This window comes from Drosophila albomicans, chromosome X (genome assembly GCF_009650485.2).
Source record: "Drosophila albomicans strain 15112-1751.03 chromosome X, ASM965048v2, whole genome shotgun sequence".
NCBI lineage: Eukaryota > Metazoa > Arthropoda > Insecta > Diptera > Drosophilidae > Drosophila > Drosophila albomicans.
Window position 1 is genome coordinate 17544748 of NC_047627.2, and position 13782 is coordinate 17558529.

The 13782-nt window shown below is 45.0% G+C and overlaps 4 protein-coding genes across 7 annotated transcripts; 2 read left to right on the forward strand and 2 right to left on the reverse strand.

Moving 5' to 3' along the window:
- Nucleotides 1-1598: 1598 nt before the first annotated feature.
- On the reverse strand, nt 1599-5221 carry LOC117566993 (uncharacterized). The gene is made up of 5 exons (XM_034246667.2): nt 5030-5221; nt 4478-4957; nt 3918-4409; nt 1828-3856; nt 1599-1760 (listed from the first exon to the last, which is right to left on the reverse strand). The coding sequence occupies exons 1-5, from the start codon at nt 5102-5104 to the stop codon at nt 1717-1719; spliced, it is 3120 nt and encodes a 1039-aa protein (XP_034102558.1). The 5' UTR covers nt 5105-5221; the 3' UTR covers nt 1599-1716.
- Nucleotides 5222-5470: 249 nt separating this feature from the next.
- On the forward strand, nt 5471-6152 carry LOC117567011 (uncharacterized). The gene has a single exon (XM_034246700.2). The coding sequence runs from the start codon at nt 5511-5513 to the stop codon at nt 6150-6152; it is 642 nt and encodes a 213-aa protein (XP_034102591.1). The 5' UTR covers nt 5471-5510.
- Nucleotides 6153-6278: 126 nt separating this feature from the next.
- On the reverse strand, nt 6279-9149 carry LOC117567000 (DNA-dependent metalloprotease SPRTN). Of its 2 annotated transcripts, none has more exons than XM_034246689.2 (4): nt 8773-9149; nt 8521-8706; nt 8172-8456; nt 6279-8102 (listed from the first exon to the last, which is right to left on the reverse strand). In XM_034246689.2, exons 1-4 carry the CDS (start codon nt 8842-8844, stop codon nt 6345-6347), a joined length of 2301 nt encoding a protein of 766 aa, XP_034102580.1. In that variant the 5' UTR covers nt 8845-9149; the 3' UTR covers nt 6279-6344. The 2 variants fall into 2 exon arrangements, with proteins under 2 accessions (XP_034102580.1, XP_034102570.1); XM_034246679.2 differs by having other exon boundaries at nt 8172-8468; nt 8773-9147.
- A 273-nt stretch (nt 9150-9422) lies between these two features.
- On the forward strand, nt 9423-13662 carry LOC117577695 (uncharacterized). Of its 3 annotated transcripts, none has more exons than XM_034262595.2 (4): nt 9423-9791; nt 9842-9965; nt 10769-13044; nt 13118-13662. In XM_034262595.2, the coding sequence occupies exons 1-4, from the start codon at nt 9555-9557 to the stop codon at nt 13388-13390; spliced, it is 2910 nt and encodes a 969-aa protein (XP_034118486.2). In that variant the 5' UTR covers nt 9423-9554; the 3' UTR covers nt 13391-13662. The 3 variants fall into 3 exon arrangements, with proteins under 3 accessions (XP_034118486.2, XP_051862205.1, XP_051864382.1); XM_052006245.1 differs by having other exon boundaries at nt 9424-9791; nt 10709-13044; XM_052008422.1 differs by having other exon boundaries at nt 9424-9791; nt 9857-9965; nt 10709-13044.
- The last annotated feature ends 120 nt before the right edge of the window (nt 13663-13782 follow it).

Consider the following 13782-nt stretch of genomic DNA (forward strand, 5'->3'; position numbering starts at 1 on the left):
TGGTTGCTAGTAGCAACCACTTTAATTGCTGCATGTTTCATTCATAACTGCCGCGTCCTGACAACTGTTAGCCAACAAAGTCTTTTTAACAGTTCACATACCAGACGAATGTTAAGTTAGCATGGCAACTGGCATTATCCCTGAGCAACAATCAGCTAATTTTGAATTTCATATAAGAATTTTTGTAGTACATTGCATTTTCATTACTCTCTACAAAAACGATGATATAGATTTACTATACATAATCTTGATTATAAGTGTAAGGTTCTCTACTAATTCTTTTGTTTATATTTCATTCAACAAAAATAAAAATAAATCATACTGATTCTGTATGCTAGTTATAAATAATAACAATAATTAAACCTTATCCTATATATTATAGATTAAAAATATTAATAAATAATTCAACAATTTAAAAACATGCTTAGTCACTTTTATTGGGACAGTTAAAAGGTAAGTATTCAATTTGATTTTTAGACCAGAGTTCTGATGTTAATAATTTAATAATAATAATTGCTAATTTTTCTACAATTTATGTATAATTAAATAATATATTATAAAATTTAATTTGGAAATTTCCATCCTTTGGCTAAGGCAGAAAGTAGTAAGTTACTTTCTAGAACGTAATTACTCAATGCAGCATGAGAGTTCTCTCATAGAGTTTTCATCTTTTCTACACCTGAATTTGGCTGTAATTGTTGTTGTTGTTGTTGTAGTGGTTGATACAATTGTTGTTGTTGCCAGCCATTTGAAGCCACCAGGACCGACCAAAAAGTGTCAATTCAGCAAGCGAAATACCAGGCGAACATAAATCAGAAGTAAGCAGATTTACAAAAATTCTTGAATAGCGCCATCTATGGGTTTCTATGCAAAGCACTACATTTTGTGCACCCTTAAGGTATGCTACAATAATTCAATTTCAAAGTTGATTTTTAGCATTTATACTTGCTGCTGATTTATGTTCGCCTGGTATTTCACGAGCTGGCTTGCTATTTTTGAGTGGCTTGGAATGGCTCTAACAACAACAACAACTGCATTAACTACAACAACAATTGCATCAACTACAACAAAAACTGCATCAACTACAACAACAACAACTACAGACAAATTCAGGAGCAGAGAAGCTGAGAATTCTGTTTTCCTCTCTGAAAATACCTGTGGATCGCATGTGGATCCTAATTGAAGTGACTTTATACATGGCTACTTGCTGCCCACTTCTGTTCACCTGGTAGAATATTTCAAATATTAATTTTTCACCGGCTGTTTCGGCATGGAATTTTTTTTATCATTTAATACTTACATAAATTGCTTGTCTTTAAGGTCTTTAGTCTAAAAATCAAATTAAATACTTACTTTACTTACCTTTAAGTGGCCAAATATAAGCGAATTAGCATTTTATTATAATTGTATATTATTTATTCATATATTGTATTTACAATTTATAGAAATAAATATGATTTAATGTTATTATTCATATTTATATGAATATATATATATATAAATAGTCTACAAATATAATAAAATGCACAAATACAGCATCTGCGTGTCTGCCTAACTTTGTTTAGTGATCATACAGAAGTGAAAAAGGCATTCAATTAGTTTCATTCAATTTTTTTTTAACAATGTTCTCTTTAGATATTTACATTTTGCTTTACACATTATATACATATTATTCATTATTCAACAATTTATTCGCTGTGCGTTTTCACTTAATGTCTAACATGGCAGACTCGCATTTATGGCCAACTCCAAGGAGTTTACTGCAAATAGAGTGAGATGAAATTCGAATTGGAAAACAATTAAACAACAATAAAGAAATCAACTTACAAAACTTGTGATCGTGCTTGTAGACGAGCGAGGTGAGCATCTCGGCTAGCTTCTGATGGCAGCGTACATAGGTAAGTTCGATCTCGTTGACCTGATTGAGAGCCAAATACTCCAGGGCCGATGCACGATCCCCTTCGGCAGGATCATCGGCATCTCCATCATTGGTTGTCAGCGTTTCGCTGCTCGTGTTCAGGCTGAGCGCATGAAATTCGTTTAGATAGCTAAAGCAGCTATTCCACTCCAAGTCGAGCACGAAAATCAAATGAAACACTTGCTCCAAGGCGATGCGAAAGTCCGCAAAGTCGGTCGTAAGCAGGCAGTGCTTCAACAGTCTCTTAATGTAATCGCTATGCATCTGACGCAACTGTCGCGTTGTCTCCGCCGTGCTCAGCAATTGCTCGAAATGCACGCCCAACGATTGGATGGCATCCACACACAAATGCGCATGCAAACTGCTGATTAAATTGATCAGCCAGAAGCGTAAAATCTCTAGGCGTCGCAGCGTCAAGCCGAGCAAATCCAATGGCGCAAATACATCGTGTCGATCACGTCGTATGAAACGCATATGTGCCAACTTCCAGGCAGCCCACTTCACCTTGAGCAGCATGCGCCAAATTGCATTATAGTCGTACATCTGATCGGGCGTTATAATGCTGCACAGTGGCGTCGGCATCGCGTACTCAATGCGAATGGCATCCAAGGCCTCATACGCTTTATTCGATTGGCTCTGCAGCCGCGAGATAATATTCACCTTCAGCAGGCTGGAATGCGACGCATACTGTGTGTCCAGCACATCGGTTAGCTCCAGCGTTAGCAACGATTCACGTGCCCAGTCCTGGGAGTCCTCGATCTGTCGAAACAAACCCACATAGAACGGATGCAGCAGATAATCAGCTTCGAGCAGCAGCAGTTGGCGCACAAAACGCACGTGTTCGACCAGCTTGAGTTCGTCGCGATACCAGCGCATGACGTGCACGTTGGCCAGCGCATAGCGTTCGCCATGGACCTGGGTGAGGGAGCGCGGCAGCAGCTGTGATTGCAGCAAGGACTTGGAATTCTCCAACCGCTGCAGCACTTCCAATACCAGCGGCAGCTCTGTGGACTCTTGCTCTTTCTGCTTTTGCTCACTGCGCTCCTTTTGCGCTTCGGTAATGTGCAGCGTAAAGATGCTCATCAGTTGTGGATCGCCCAGCTGTGAGGTCTGCTCCAGCAGTGCTTTCTCGTACTCCGCAAACACTGGCTCAGCAGCAGCTGGGCGCTGCTCGAGGGCAGGCAATTGCTGCAGTAGCAGCCGCTTGAGATCATCGTAATGACTGCCCAGATGCTTGTTGCTCAGCATAATGTTTCCCAGCAGATCGGCACTGGCCAACAGATCCTGTGTTTCGCCCGCCTCCATGGCATGCTGCAGCAACAGCTGATAGAATGCGCTGCCCTGCACTTGCTGTTCATACTCCGGCTTCAGGCGCTTCGTGATGCGTTGTCCGTAGTCGGCGCAAGCCACAGGCAAACAGTCAACAATGTACTCGCAATGCCTGTCATCCAATTGCGCCATCAGCCACCAATTGTCCATGATGTGACTGTAACTCTGCAGCGATACCAGCAACAATGCAATGGCCAACTGCTGCTGGCTGCTAATGTAGAGCGTGCGCTCGTAAAGCGCGCACAGCAATCGCACACTTTGCACATGCGCCGGCGCTGTCTTGTCCACAACTGCCTCGTTGGCGAGTGCTTTGAGCACCAGCAGACGCTTAAACGATGTATCCATGTAGCGCAAAAACGCAATCAATGTGGTGCCGCCTGCTGCATCGTCAGCAGCCAATTTGCCAGCAGCCTGATCAATCAAACGTCGCTCAAACTCAATCAACTGACTGTTGATGGGCTGCAGCAGATCGTGGATACCCCAGGCAAAGCAGGTCAAAGTGCCCGGTCCCAGCTTCACGTAGGTTAACTCGTGTATAAGACAATGCAGCTGATATTTGGCCACCATGGCCGGCAGCACTTCGGTCTCAAGCACGCATCGCAACGTCTCCTGTAAGATCAAGAAGTTCCAGTTGAGAAAAGATGCTGTAACAGAAGTGTCTTCTACTTACGCTGCTCATGCTACTGACGGTGATGTTTTTACGCACGCTAATCTGCTGCTCGGCAGCATGCAGCTCAAAGTAACCACAACTGGCAGGCTTAAAAAACATCAGTATAATCTCACGCACCAAACAACTCTCGCTTGTCGTTTTGGGCACCGGCTCTTTAATCAACAACCGCGAGTCTCGATTCAAATGCTGCACATAGGCAATGGCAAAGTTCGAGCATGGATCATCGTTCGGTGTCAGAGCATGAAACTGCGAATCCTCTTGCCACCAATTCGAGTGCACGACTGTGCGTAAATGATCTTCCTCGTATTTGGCGGGCGTGTAAACTGTCTGTGCCTTGGGTGGCTGTAATGCCTGCAAGTTTGGCATTATGCTGTGATATGTCTCGTCCTGCGACGTTGTTAAGCATTGATCGGCGCCATAGTTAGACGGGAGGAAGACGGATTCATTGTCGTTGCTAGCGGCAGTCTCGTAGTCATCTACATCGGACCAATCCTTAGACAGAAAACCAATTTAGAGCATCTTACTTGGAAATAAGAGAAAAGAAAAAGAGGTCAACTTACGCTCAGACTGCTGTCGCTTTCCTGGCCATCACTGGGATTGGGTATGAAGTCCTCGCTGAGCAGCGCCACCCAATCATCGCCGCTGGCTGCGGCTGTTGTGGTTGTTGTTGCAGATTGCTGCAGTGGCAACATTTCAGCGGCCACAGCAAGTTCATTTCGTATCGATAGAATGCGCTCATTGATGGCAAGCAGATTACGACGCACATTCTGCACCGGGCTATTGGTCATGCTGAACAGAAATTCGAGCAACGAGTACTGCACATCGACCACATAATGCGATTCCCAACCGGCGTGTTCGATGATTTCAGTGCTGAGCGTTTGCACTGCGTCCGCCTGCTCCGTCATGCCCTCGAAGCGAAAGCGGTCGATCATTGTATCGATGGCACGACGCACCGCATGACTATTGACGCTCAAGTAGCGATGATGGCGTATCTTGTGCAGTGCCTGCTGCTCCAGCGAGCGTCGCTGCTTCTCGGTCACCTGCATCCCACCCGGGAAAAAAGCATCAATAAGCTTTTTTGTTTTGTATTATTGAGCCAAATTTTGACTTACGGTGTCGCCGGTTAGACACTCGACCAGTTTCTCCACATTTGACACAATGTGTTCATGACGCGAATCTTCCGACATGCTGTCATTCAAATGTTTTGCTGTCAAATCGCAAATTTATTAACAAATGTTTGTCCGCCAATGAATTACGTTCAAATGATGGCCGCTCGCATGAAGCAGACCACTGCGTCACTTTAAAGTGTTGCCAGACTTTAGCAGTCAAATCCAATTAAGCGTGCTGCCAGACTGGGCATTGCAAAAGCTAAACAAACTGTTGTTTTAAAATTGTCAAACTATTGGTTTATTTTTAAAATTGTAATATTAGCAACAAAAAGTTACTGGCCAATCAATATCATTCAAATTGACCAAATGTGAACTTTAAAAGGACAGCCGGCAAAATGCAAGGGCTGCCAGAGTTGACCAGCCGACTGCGATTTTGAGTGCTGCCCACCTGCGCAAAAGATAAACAGTGACTTGCAAACAAAACATGAGCCGCAACACCAAAGATTTTAAGTGCAGTTCGACTGCGCAAAAGATAAACAGTGTGTCTTGCAAACAAAACATGAGCCGCAACACCAAAGATTATCCGACATATGTGATACTTGGCTCTGGTGGCCACACAGCCGAAATGCGTCAGATCGCAATGGCCCTGTTGGAGCCGAGCAACTGCACCAATTACCAGCCAATGCGCTACATTGTGGCCGACAGCGATGACACCTCACAGAGCAAACTGTCCAGCGATTTGCCCTCCATCCGGGACAGCGACTTCATCCGAGTGCCGCGCAGCCGAAGCGTCGGCCAGAGTTGGCTGAGCACCATATTCAGCACCCTGTGGGCTCTGCTCTGGAGCTGCTGGCTCATTTGGCGCGACCAACCAAAATTGGTACTCTGCAACGGCCCCGGAACCTGCGTCCCATTCTGCTACGCCGCTTACATGTGGCGTCTGCTCGGTCGTTTACCCGCTAACAGCAAAATTGTGTTCCTGGAAAGCTTTTGTCGGGTGGACACATTATCGCTAAGCGGACGCCTTCTGTTGCCACTGGCGGACATGTTTATCGTCCAATGGCCGGGGTTGGCAGAGTGCTATCGTCATAAAAACAATGTAAAATATTTTGGTCGCCTCTTCTAAGCGAGGAGGCGGAGCAATGCCCAGGCATGCCCTTGTCTTAATTACATCCTGAGCAACATAACAATTAGAGATACTTATATAAAACTAGAAGACTAAACATAAATGTTAAATAAACACAAAAAAAAAAAACTTGCAAATGATTTCAATGTATGTATGTGTTGGACTGTCTTGGTTCACTTCTCGTGCTCTCTTCTATCCCTTGCAGAACTTGCCATGCGCTTCCATCAGATAATTGGCCAATTCACGGCCACACTTCGGACACTGTGTGTTCGTCGAGTTCAAGCTACGCTGACGTATCTGACGCGGTGTCAGCTCTGCTTCTGATTCACCCGACGAGTTGAGATTGACGACAGTAGTGGGCGCATTTAACTGGCGACGCTGTCGTGGTGTTAGCTCGCTGCTGTATTCACCCGATGAGCTGAGATTAAGTGCAGCAATCTCGTCACTCGTATAGCCCGAGCTCTTAAGTATCTGATGCTTTTTGGAGCTGGCCCTTGGCTTGCCACGCGACTTGTTTGAGACACGCTTCCTGTTTCTGTTGTTGTTGCTTGGTCCCACGCTAACAGGCAGCTGAGACTTGCCTTTGAAGGATGGCGGCTTCACCTTGATGGTAATGCTGCAGCCATCCAAATGATTAGTAAACTCCGAGCGTTTCATTTTATCAAAACAAATGGGACAGGTGGTAATATCATTGCGTTCATCATGATGATAGCGTGAACCCGTTGGCACTACATCATTCTCACGCTGAAACTCCTGCAGCAGTGTGTCCTCGCCAAAGAGGTCATCGATGACCGACTGATCAGCTAACTCGTTGGCAGCTGTGAAGCTGTTGTCGTTGTCATCGAACTCATCGTCAATCATCATGATCTCATCATCATCGAAGCTCGTTTCATCCTCCATAATCTCGCGTTTGATCAGCACCGAGATGTTTGCATTTGCATTCGCTTTCACATTCCTGGCGGAAACTCCAGCTGGCTCTTTAAATGTGCTAGCTGGTTGCTCTTCGCGGTCATCATCTTCGCTGTCGGAAATCGTAATGGTTGACTTGATCTCATCACGTACCCAGACCTCATCGTCCATAGCCTCCCAGTCTGGCTCATTGATGCGAGCACGCTTACTGGGATTTGGCTCGACCTGAGTCGAGGCGCCTGCTGCCGGAAATCGCTTGGACCAATGATCACGCAACATGTTGCGCTTGGCAGCGTCCGTTGGGGCAGTGCCTGTGGTGCTTTCGCCGCTGCCCAGGCTGTAGCCTTTGCCCTGCATCTCAGTACGTGGTGTGACAACCTGAGGACTCTCCTCGCCGCTGCTGTTCAAGTCCTTGAAGCCGCGCACATTGCTACGCTTACCGCCAACAGCAGCAGCAGCAGAAGGAGCAGTAGCAGAAGCAGAAGCAGAAGCAACCATGGGATTGCTGGACAAACCTGGATATGAGGTGGGCGGAAACGCGCTTGTTGCCACACCGGCTGTTGCCAGAATGGCGGGCGTAGACTTTAATATTGGCTGACTGCTGCCACTGCCGCTTGTTGGCTTCTTCAGATAGTTACGTATATCGTTGCCAACGGCACTTTCAGTCTTAGTTTGAGTCTTTGGCACTTTGTTGCTGTTAGATTTACTGGCCACTGGTGTAGGTTTTGGTCCCTGCACCTTCTCGAAGACGCCACCGCATTCCGATTGATGTTTGGCCCACCATTGATCATTGGGACCTGGCGCACGATTTGAAGTGCGCTTCACCCAACCCTGGAAGGGATGATGGAACTGACAAATCCCATTGCAGCGCCAAATGTGAGTTTTATACGCATTGACCTCGTCGTGAAAGGAATGATAGACGGTGATATTGGTGCCCGCCACCTTATTGATGGTGGTCATGATGCGTTTAAAATTGGGACCATGACCGCCATTGCCTTCGCGTATATTGAGGACAAAGCAATATGCATGTATCATCTCGTGCTGCAGTAATGAGAAAAGCATGTATTAGCTTGAACACATCGTAAGATACAAAAGACCATCAAAACTCACGAGGAGAGTTTCAACGAGATCCTTGCGTGGACGCAGTTTCAGCAGCGGTTCACTGAGGCGTATGATGATCTCTTTCACATAGCGATTGCCACGCTGGTAGCAAATTCCAGCGCAGGAATACATACGTTTGCTCCACTCGACGACAACAGCGCCGAGACGACGCTGAAAGAATTTCTCATCGAATCGTGTGAACATGGCAAACACATCTGGCGTTGGATCAACGAGTTCCCACTCCGGGTGCACGAGATTCGCCGTTTGATCCAGATAGGCACCGCCGCCATCGTCCTGATTATGCTCCTAGTGATGTAAGCATGTAATTTTTTATGTTGTATTTGTTTGTTATGCTTACCGGCTTGGATAGCATCTTGTTGTTCTTCTCATGCTCATTTGTCTTTTTGCTGTTGGACATGTCCAGACTGTAGACGGCATCAAGTTCGTTGGAACTATTGAGTGCCGTAACATCATCCATTTCATTTTGCAGCTTAAGGGCTAATTCAAAATCACTGTCTACCGTAGACTTCTTTGTATTCTTCGGCTTGTAACACAACATATAAATTGTCAACGATATTGTGTTTTGCAAATATGTTTTGCGTTAACTTACTTGTGATGTTTCAGCGGCATCGAACTGCTGCTGCAGCTGCAGCGCAAATAAATAATCTGGATCGTCTGACATTATGCGGAATCCGCGCAAATTTTGTTCCGCTAAAACACAAGAAACAAACGCAGCACGACGCTTCAAAACTATTCTGAGATTCGCGGCTTTCGATATGCCGCAGCCCAGCTGATTGTTTATTTGCCAATCGATATACACTAATCGAGTGCGCTCCGGTATGAATGTTTTTTGTATAAGATTTCCAAAATTCTTGAAGTTTTTTCTAAACTTTCTTGGCTGCGCTCAAGAAATTATAAAAATTTTAATATTGTGAATTGTAGAATAAATTTTACAGTATGTCTCCAAAATGTTGTTCTGGTTTGAAAGGTCTGGCAACGCTGCGACTTTTATTATTTTTAAAAAGACCAGCTGTAAGAAAAAAATAACAGCTATTATTTGAAATTAAGTATGTGCGTGCAGATTGAATGCACACGTGCCTTGCTCATGCTGTTAATAATAATAAAATGTATTAAATGACAAAATTCTTGATAAAAGTGAAAATATACCACACAGAGAGTGGACAAGTGGACAGTAGGCAGTGGCAAATTAAGTACCACACCATCTAGTAGTATTTTGTTTGTCTGACGTTGGATGTTAAAAAGTAAAACGTGAAAAATCAGTCTAGCCACATTGTTTTCAACTGCTGTCAGCGGTCAAGAAAATTTTTAAAATTCGTAACAAATGTGAAAAGGAAGAACAACACAAAAGTAATTATTTAAAACGACATAATTATGAAGTACTTGACCAAGCGACAGCGTAAAAGAAAGAAAGTGCAACTTTTAAATAGAATCGGACAGACATATTACAAGGCGACAGAAACAACAAAAATAAGAACAACGACAACATTAACGACAACAACAGAGTACGAAATCGCTGTTAATGATGACAATTCTAGTAATATGGCTGTTATCGATGTCTGCGACAACAACAACAACAACATCAAACTGGACATTGAGACAAAAATAAAGGTGAGTTTTGTGAATGTGTGTGTCGATTGATCGCAAATGAGAAACGTTAGAAAGTGTTCCTGCAGGTTTCCAAGTTGGTGTGTAACACCAAGATCATCGCCAAGGGCGGCTCAAAACAACACCACCAGCAACAACAAAAACAACAACACAAAGGAACAACGACAAAGACATGCGGTGAGTAACTGCGAACTGTTGCACAGAGTTAGTTGCTAGCGTCGGCATCGGTTGCCGCCGCATAAACAAATACTCAATGGAGTTTTAAACAAAAAATCCAAACGTATACCTATACTCAAGATAACATGTGTGTGTGCACAAACAAAGTGACAGTTTGAGCTTTATTTTTGCATGACAAAACATACGTATGTATGTATACACACACACACACACAACAGGACAAGCAAAGTGCAAACTCAATAAGAGACGAAAGCATCAGTTTCATTCACCACAAGCAGCAGTAGCAGCTGATGTGATCAGCAGTTCGTATAACAGTATTTGCATCACCCACTCTCTCCCTCACTCCTTCGCACAGACGATAGTATTCTGGGGGTGAGCATCGCTTACACAAAATTTGCTGCGTCTCGCACTTCGTGTTATCAAACACTTCGTGTTTTGCGCTTCGGCACGAACATTGTAAGGCTTGATAGCTTTACTGCCATTTTCTTTACAGTCGGTTTGCGCTTCTGCCATGTGCTGTCATAAACGTGTTGTGGGTGTCCGTTCTTCTAATTCAAGGATCTGTCCTTAATTCGCGCCTAATTCAAAATAATTATAAAAATTACATTTCGTTTATAAGGATGCGTATTTAAATTGTGATCAACAGATCGCACAGCGCATCATTAAGGTTTAACTACATTTTTCGAAAGGTTATACAAAATTAATAATTACTTATTTATTATTTCCCCTACGCACGCATGTAGAAACCAAAGTGCTGCCGAAATTAAATTACAATTCAACAGATAAACGACGCTTTTTCTTAGGCTGTAACACATTTCATATACCAATCGATCGGGACTTAAAGTGTTATTATCATCGCAATGTGCCGCTAACATTGGCCAACTTTATGGACTTGGATCGTCTGGACGAATGTCCCGGACCAGACAGTACAACAGCAAAGGGAGAAGCAGGGACAACATCGACGCCGGAGAAATCAAAAGCAACAGATCATTCATTTGGCGATCAGCAGGCAATAATAGTGACAACGGCCGATCCACCGATGTCCAGCAGTTCGGGGACGAGCACCTACAGCATTCCCGATAGTCGTGACAGTCACACAGACAGTCAAGACAGTCAGGAGGATAGTTGCAACGGCAGCCTGACAGACTGCAGTCCACTTAGCCAGGACAGCGTGACGACGGACAGTCAAGAGGCGAGTGGTGCTAGCCGTGAGGATATACGGGAGCAAAGCGACAACATACACGACAGCCAGGAGATACAGGACATCGAAAACAAACGTCACATTCGAGACATTCAGAGCATTCAAACCATAGAGCCGAATAATATAGCAACACTTGAATCATCTGTTGTCCCGACCTCCGTCAACGAGCTGTTGATACAATTTGCCATCAATACGCCGTATCCGGAATTGGCGCGTCTAACGCTCGCCATGCTGCAGAACACGGCATTTGGTGCACTGGCCACTGGAACGCCCAGCACTGTGGGCAACATACCATCCTATGAATTCTGGCCGCATCCCTATCAGCTCAACGACGATACGACTGCTACCCCAACGACAACAACGTCAACTCCCGAGCTGGATGCGCTGCCCTCATGCAGCTTGCGACCCATTGGCTATGAGACCAAATGCAAGACCGAGCAGCCTCCACCACAGCAGCTGCAGCAGCAACCGGAACAGTCGCAGTCCACTCAGGATCAGCAGCAGGAGGATGAGGACTCTTGGCGTACCAGCGCTGGCAGCATGTGGCAGCCGTGGTTGCATGAGCAACAGTCGCCGGAATACGATCCGAATCCCAACAGCATTGTGGACAGCATCAAATGCATTTTGCAGCGTTACAAGCAACTCGAGGAGCACAACGACAATTGGGCCCATTGGGGCAACAATCAGAATGGCAGCATCTGGAGTGTTGCCGAGCCGCAACTGCAACAGCAACAACTGCAACTGCAGCAACAACAACAGTCGACAGATCCGAGTTGGGATCAACGCAGTCAAACTGTAATGGCAGCCTCGCAACTCTATGGCAGCAACACTTTACCCAATTATGAACAACATATGCCCATTGCAACAGCAATCGTCCCTTCTACTAGTACAGCAGCAGCACAACCAGATAGCAGCAACAGCAATCAACCATTTGGACGCAACAGCAACAATTGTAATGCGGCTCGCTACAATCATAATCGCAACTTTGTCAACTATAATGCACGCGTTGGCGGCAATCGTATGCTCTACCAGCAACAGCAACAGTTTCCACTTCAGCAACAACAACAACAGCAGCAACAAATACAACAGCAACAATCACAGCAGCAACATGGACAGCAGCAACTTCAGCAACAGCAGCAATCACTTCAACAGCAGCAACAGCAACAAACAGCACAGCAACAAGCACAACAGCAACATGTGCGCTATAATTACAGCACATCCAATAATTCCAATCAGCAGCAGCAACAGTTACAGTTACAGCAGCAACAGCCATTGCAGCAGCAAACTTTACAGCAACAACCAACCTTGCCTCATCAACAGCAACAACTGACACAATTGTCGTCACCGCAGCAACCTTGGCAACTATATCAGCAATTTCGTCAGGCCAGGCCACGCCCCAATTTCTATCCATCACGTTTCTACAAAGGCAACAACGGTCACAGCGGCAATGTGGCGCGTAAATATTGCAGATATTGTTGCTTCAATGGTCGCTATGCCAGCAACATGCTACACGCCAGCAATTGCAGCTATTACGGCGGCAACACCAATAACTATGCAAACAGCAACAACAATAACGTGGCCAACATGGATGTGGCAATGTTAAACATGTCGCAGGAGGATCTAGATGCTGCACAAATGTATGCCATACATGGCGAGCAATTCTTTGAAATGCCGATGGGCAGACGCTATCAGGGCACTTCATATCCACAACCAACTCCAATGACAATGTCGCCTGCAGCAGCAGGAGGAGCAACAGGAGCACCGCCTGGATTGGGCTCATCGACCCTGGCACCGCCAGCACCGTCACCCACACCCAGCGACATGTATCACAGCAATGGCCAATACATCAGCGGCTGGCAAACGACACCCATGTCAATGGTAAGAGTTTGCTGTCGTCAACGCATTCATGTTTATTTTCCTTACAAGATTTCCTTACTTCTTTTTCTTGTAGTATTCGGTGCAGCTGGCAACAGCAATATCGCCAACATCAACGTCCACACAATCATTAGCAGCGGCCACATCGTCATCGTCGTCGTTGTCAGCTGGGTTGACGGGTCTGCAGCAGCAGCAGCAGCAACAACAACAGAGTCAAGTGACGGCGCCAGCTTGCACCGATGCAAATCTATACACAGCCAATTTTCCGCCATTGCCGGCGCCAAATCAAAAGCGTCAGAATTACAATAATCACAACACGAATTCGAATCACCACAATCAAAAGGATTAGGTGATCGTTTTTCTGCATAAACAAAAGCAAACGCGTCCCGTACTTCAATTTGCATCTCAAACATTGTTCTCAAATTATATTTACAGACATTGTCTATCGTTGTATTGATTTCGTGTGAAGTACGTCGACCGAAGCTTTGTTTATGCATTCCTTGATTGGAAGTCACCAACAACACAAAATGACACCAAAATCTGTTCTCAAATTAAAGTTCAACTTTCTGGATTTTGTTATTGTTTAGCACAAATTAGACGCTCAATGTGTGTTAGTGTTATGTTATTAAAGTTTTTGGTTTCCAAAAAGAAAATTATGAATGTGTTCTTATTTATGCACCATAGAAATTTTACAATTCAAATAAGCCACCAAATGTGTACGATACTAACGACACAGTGCTG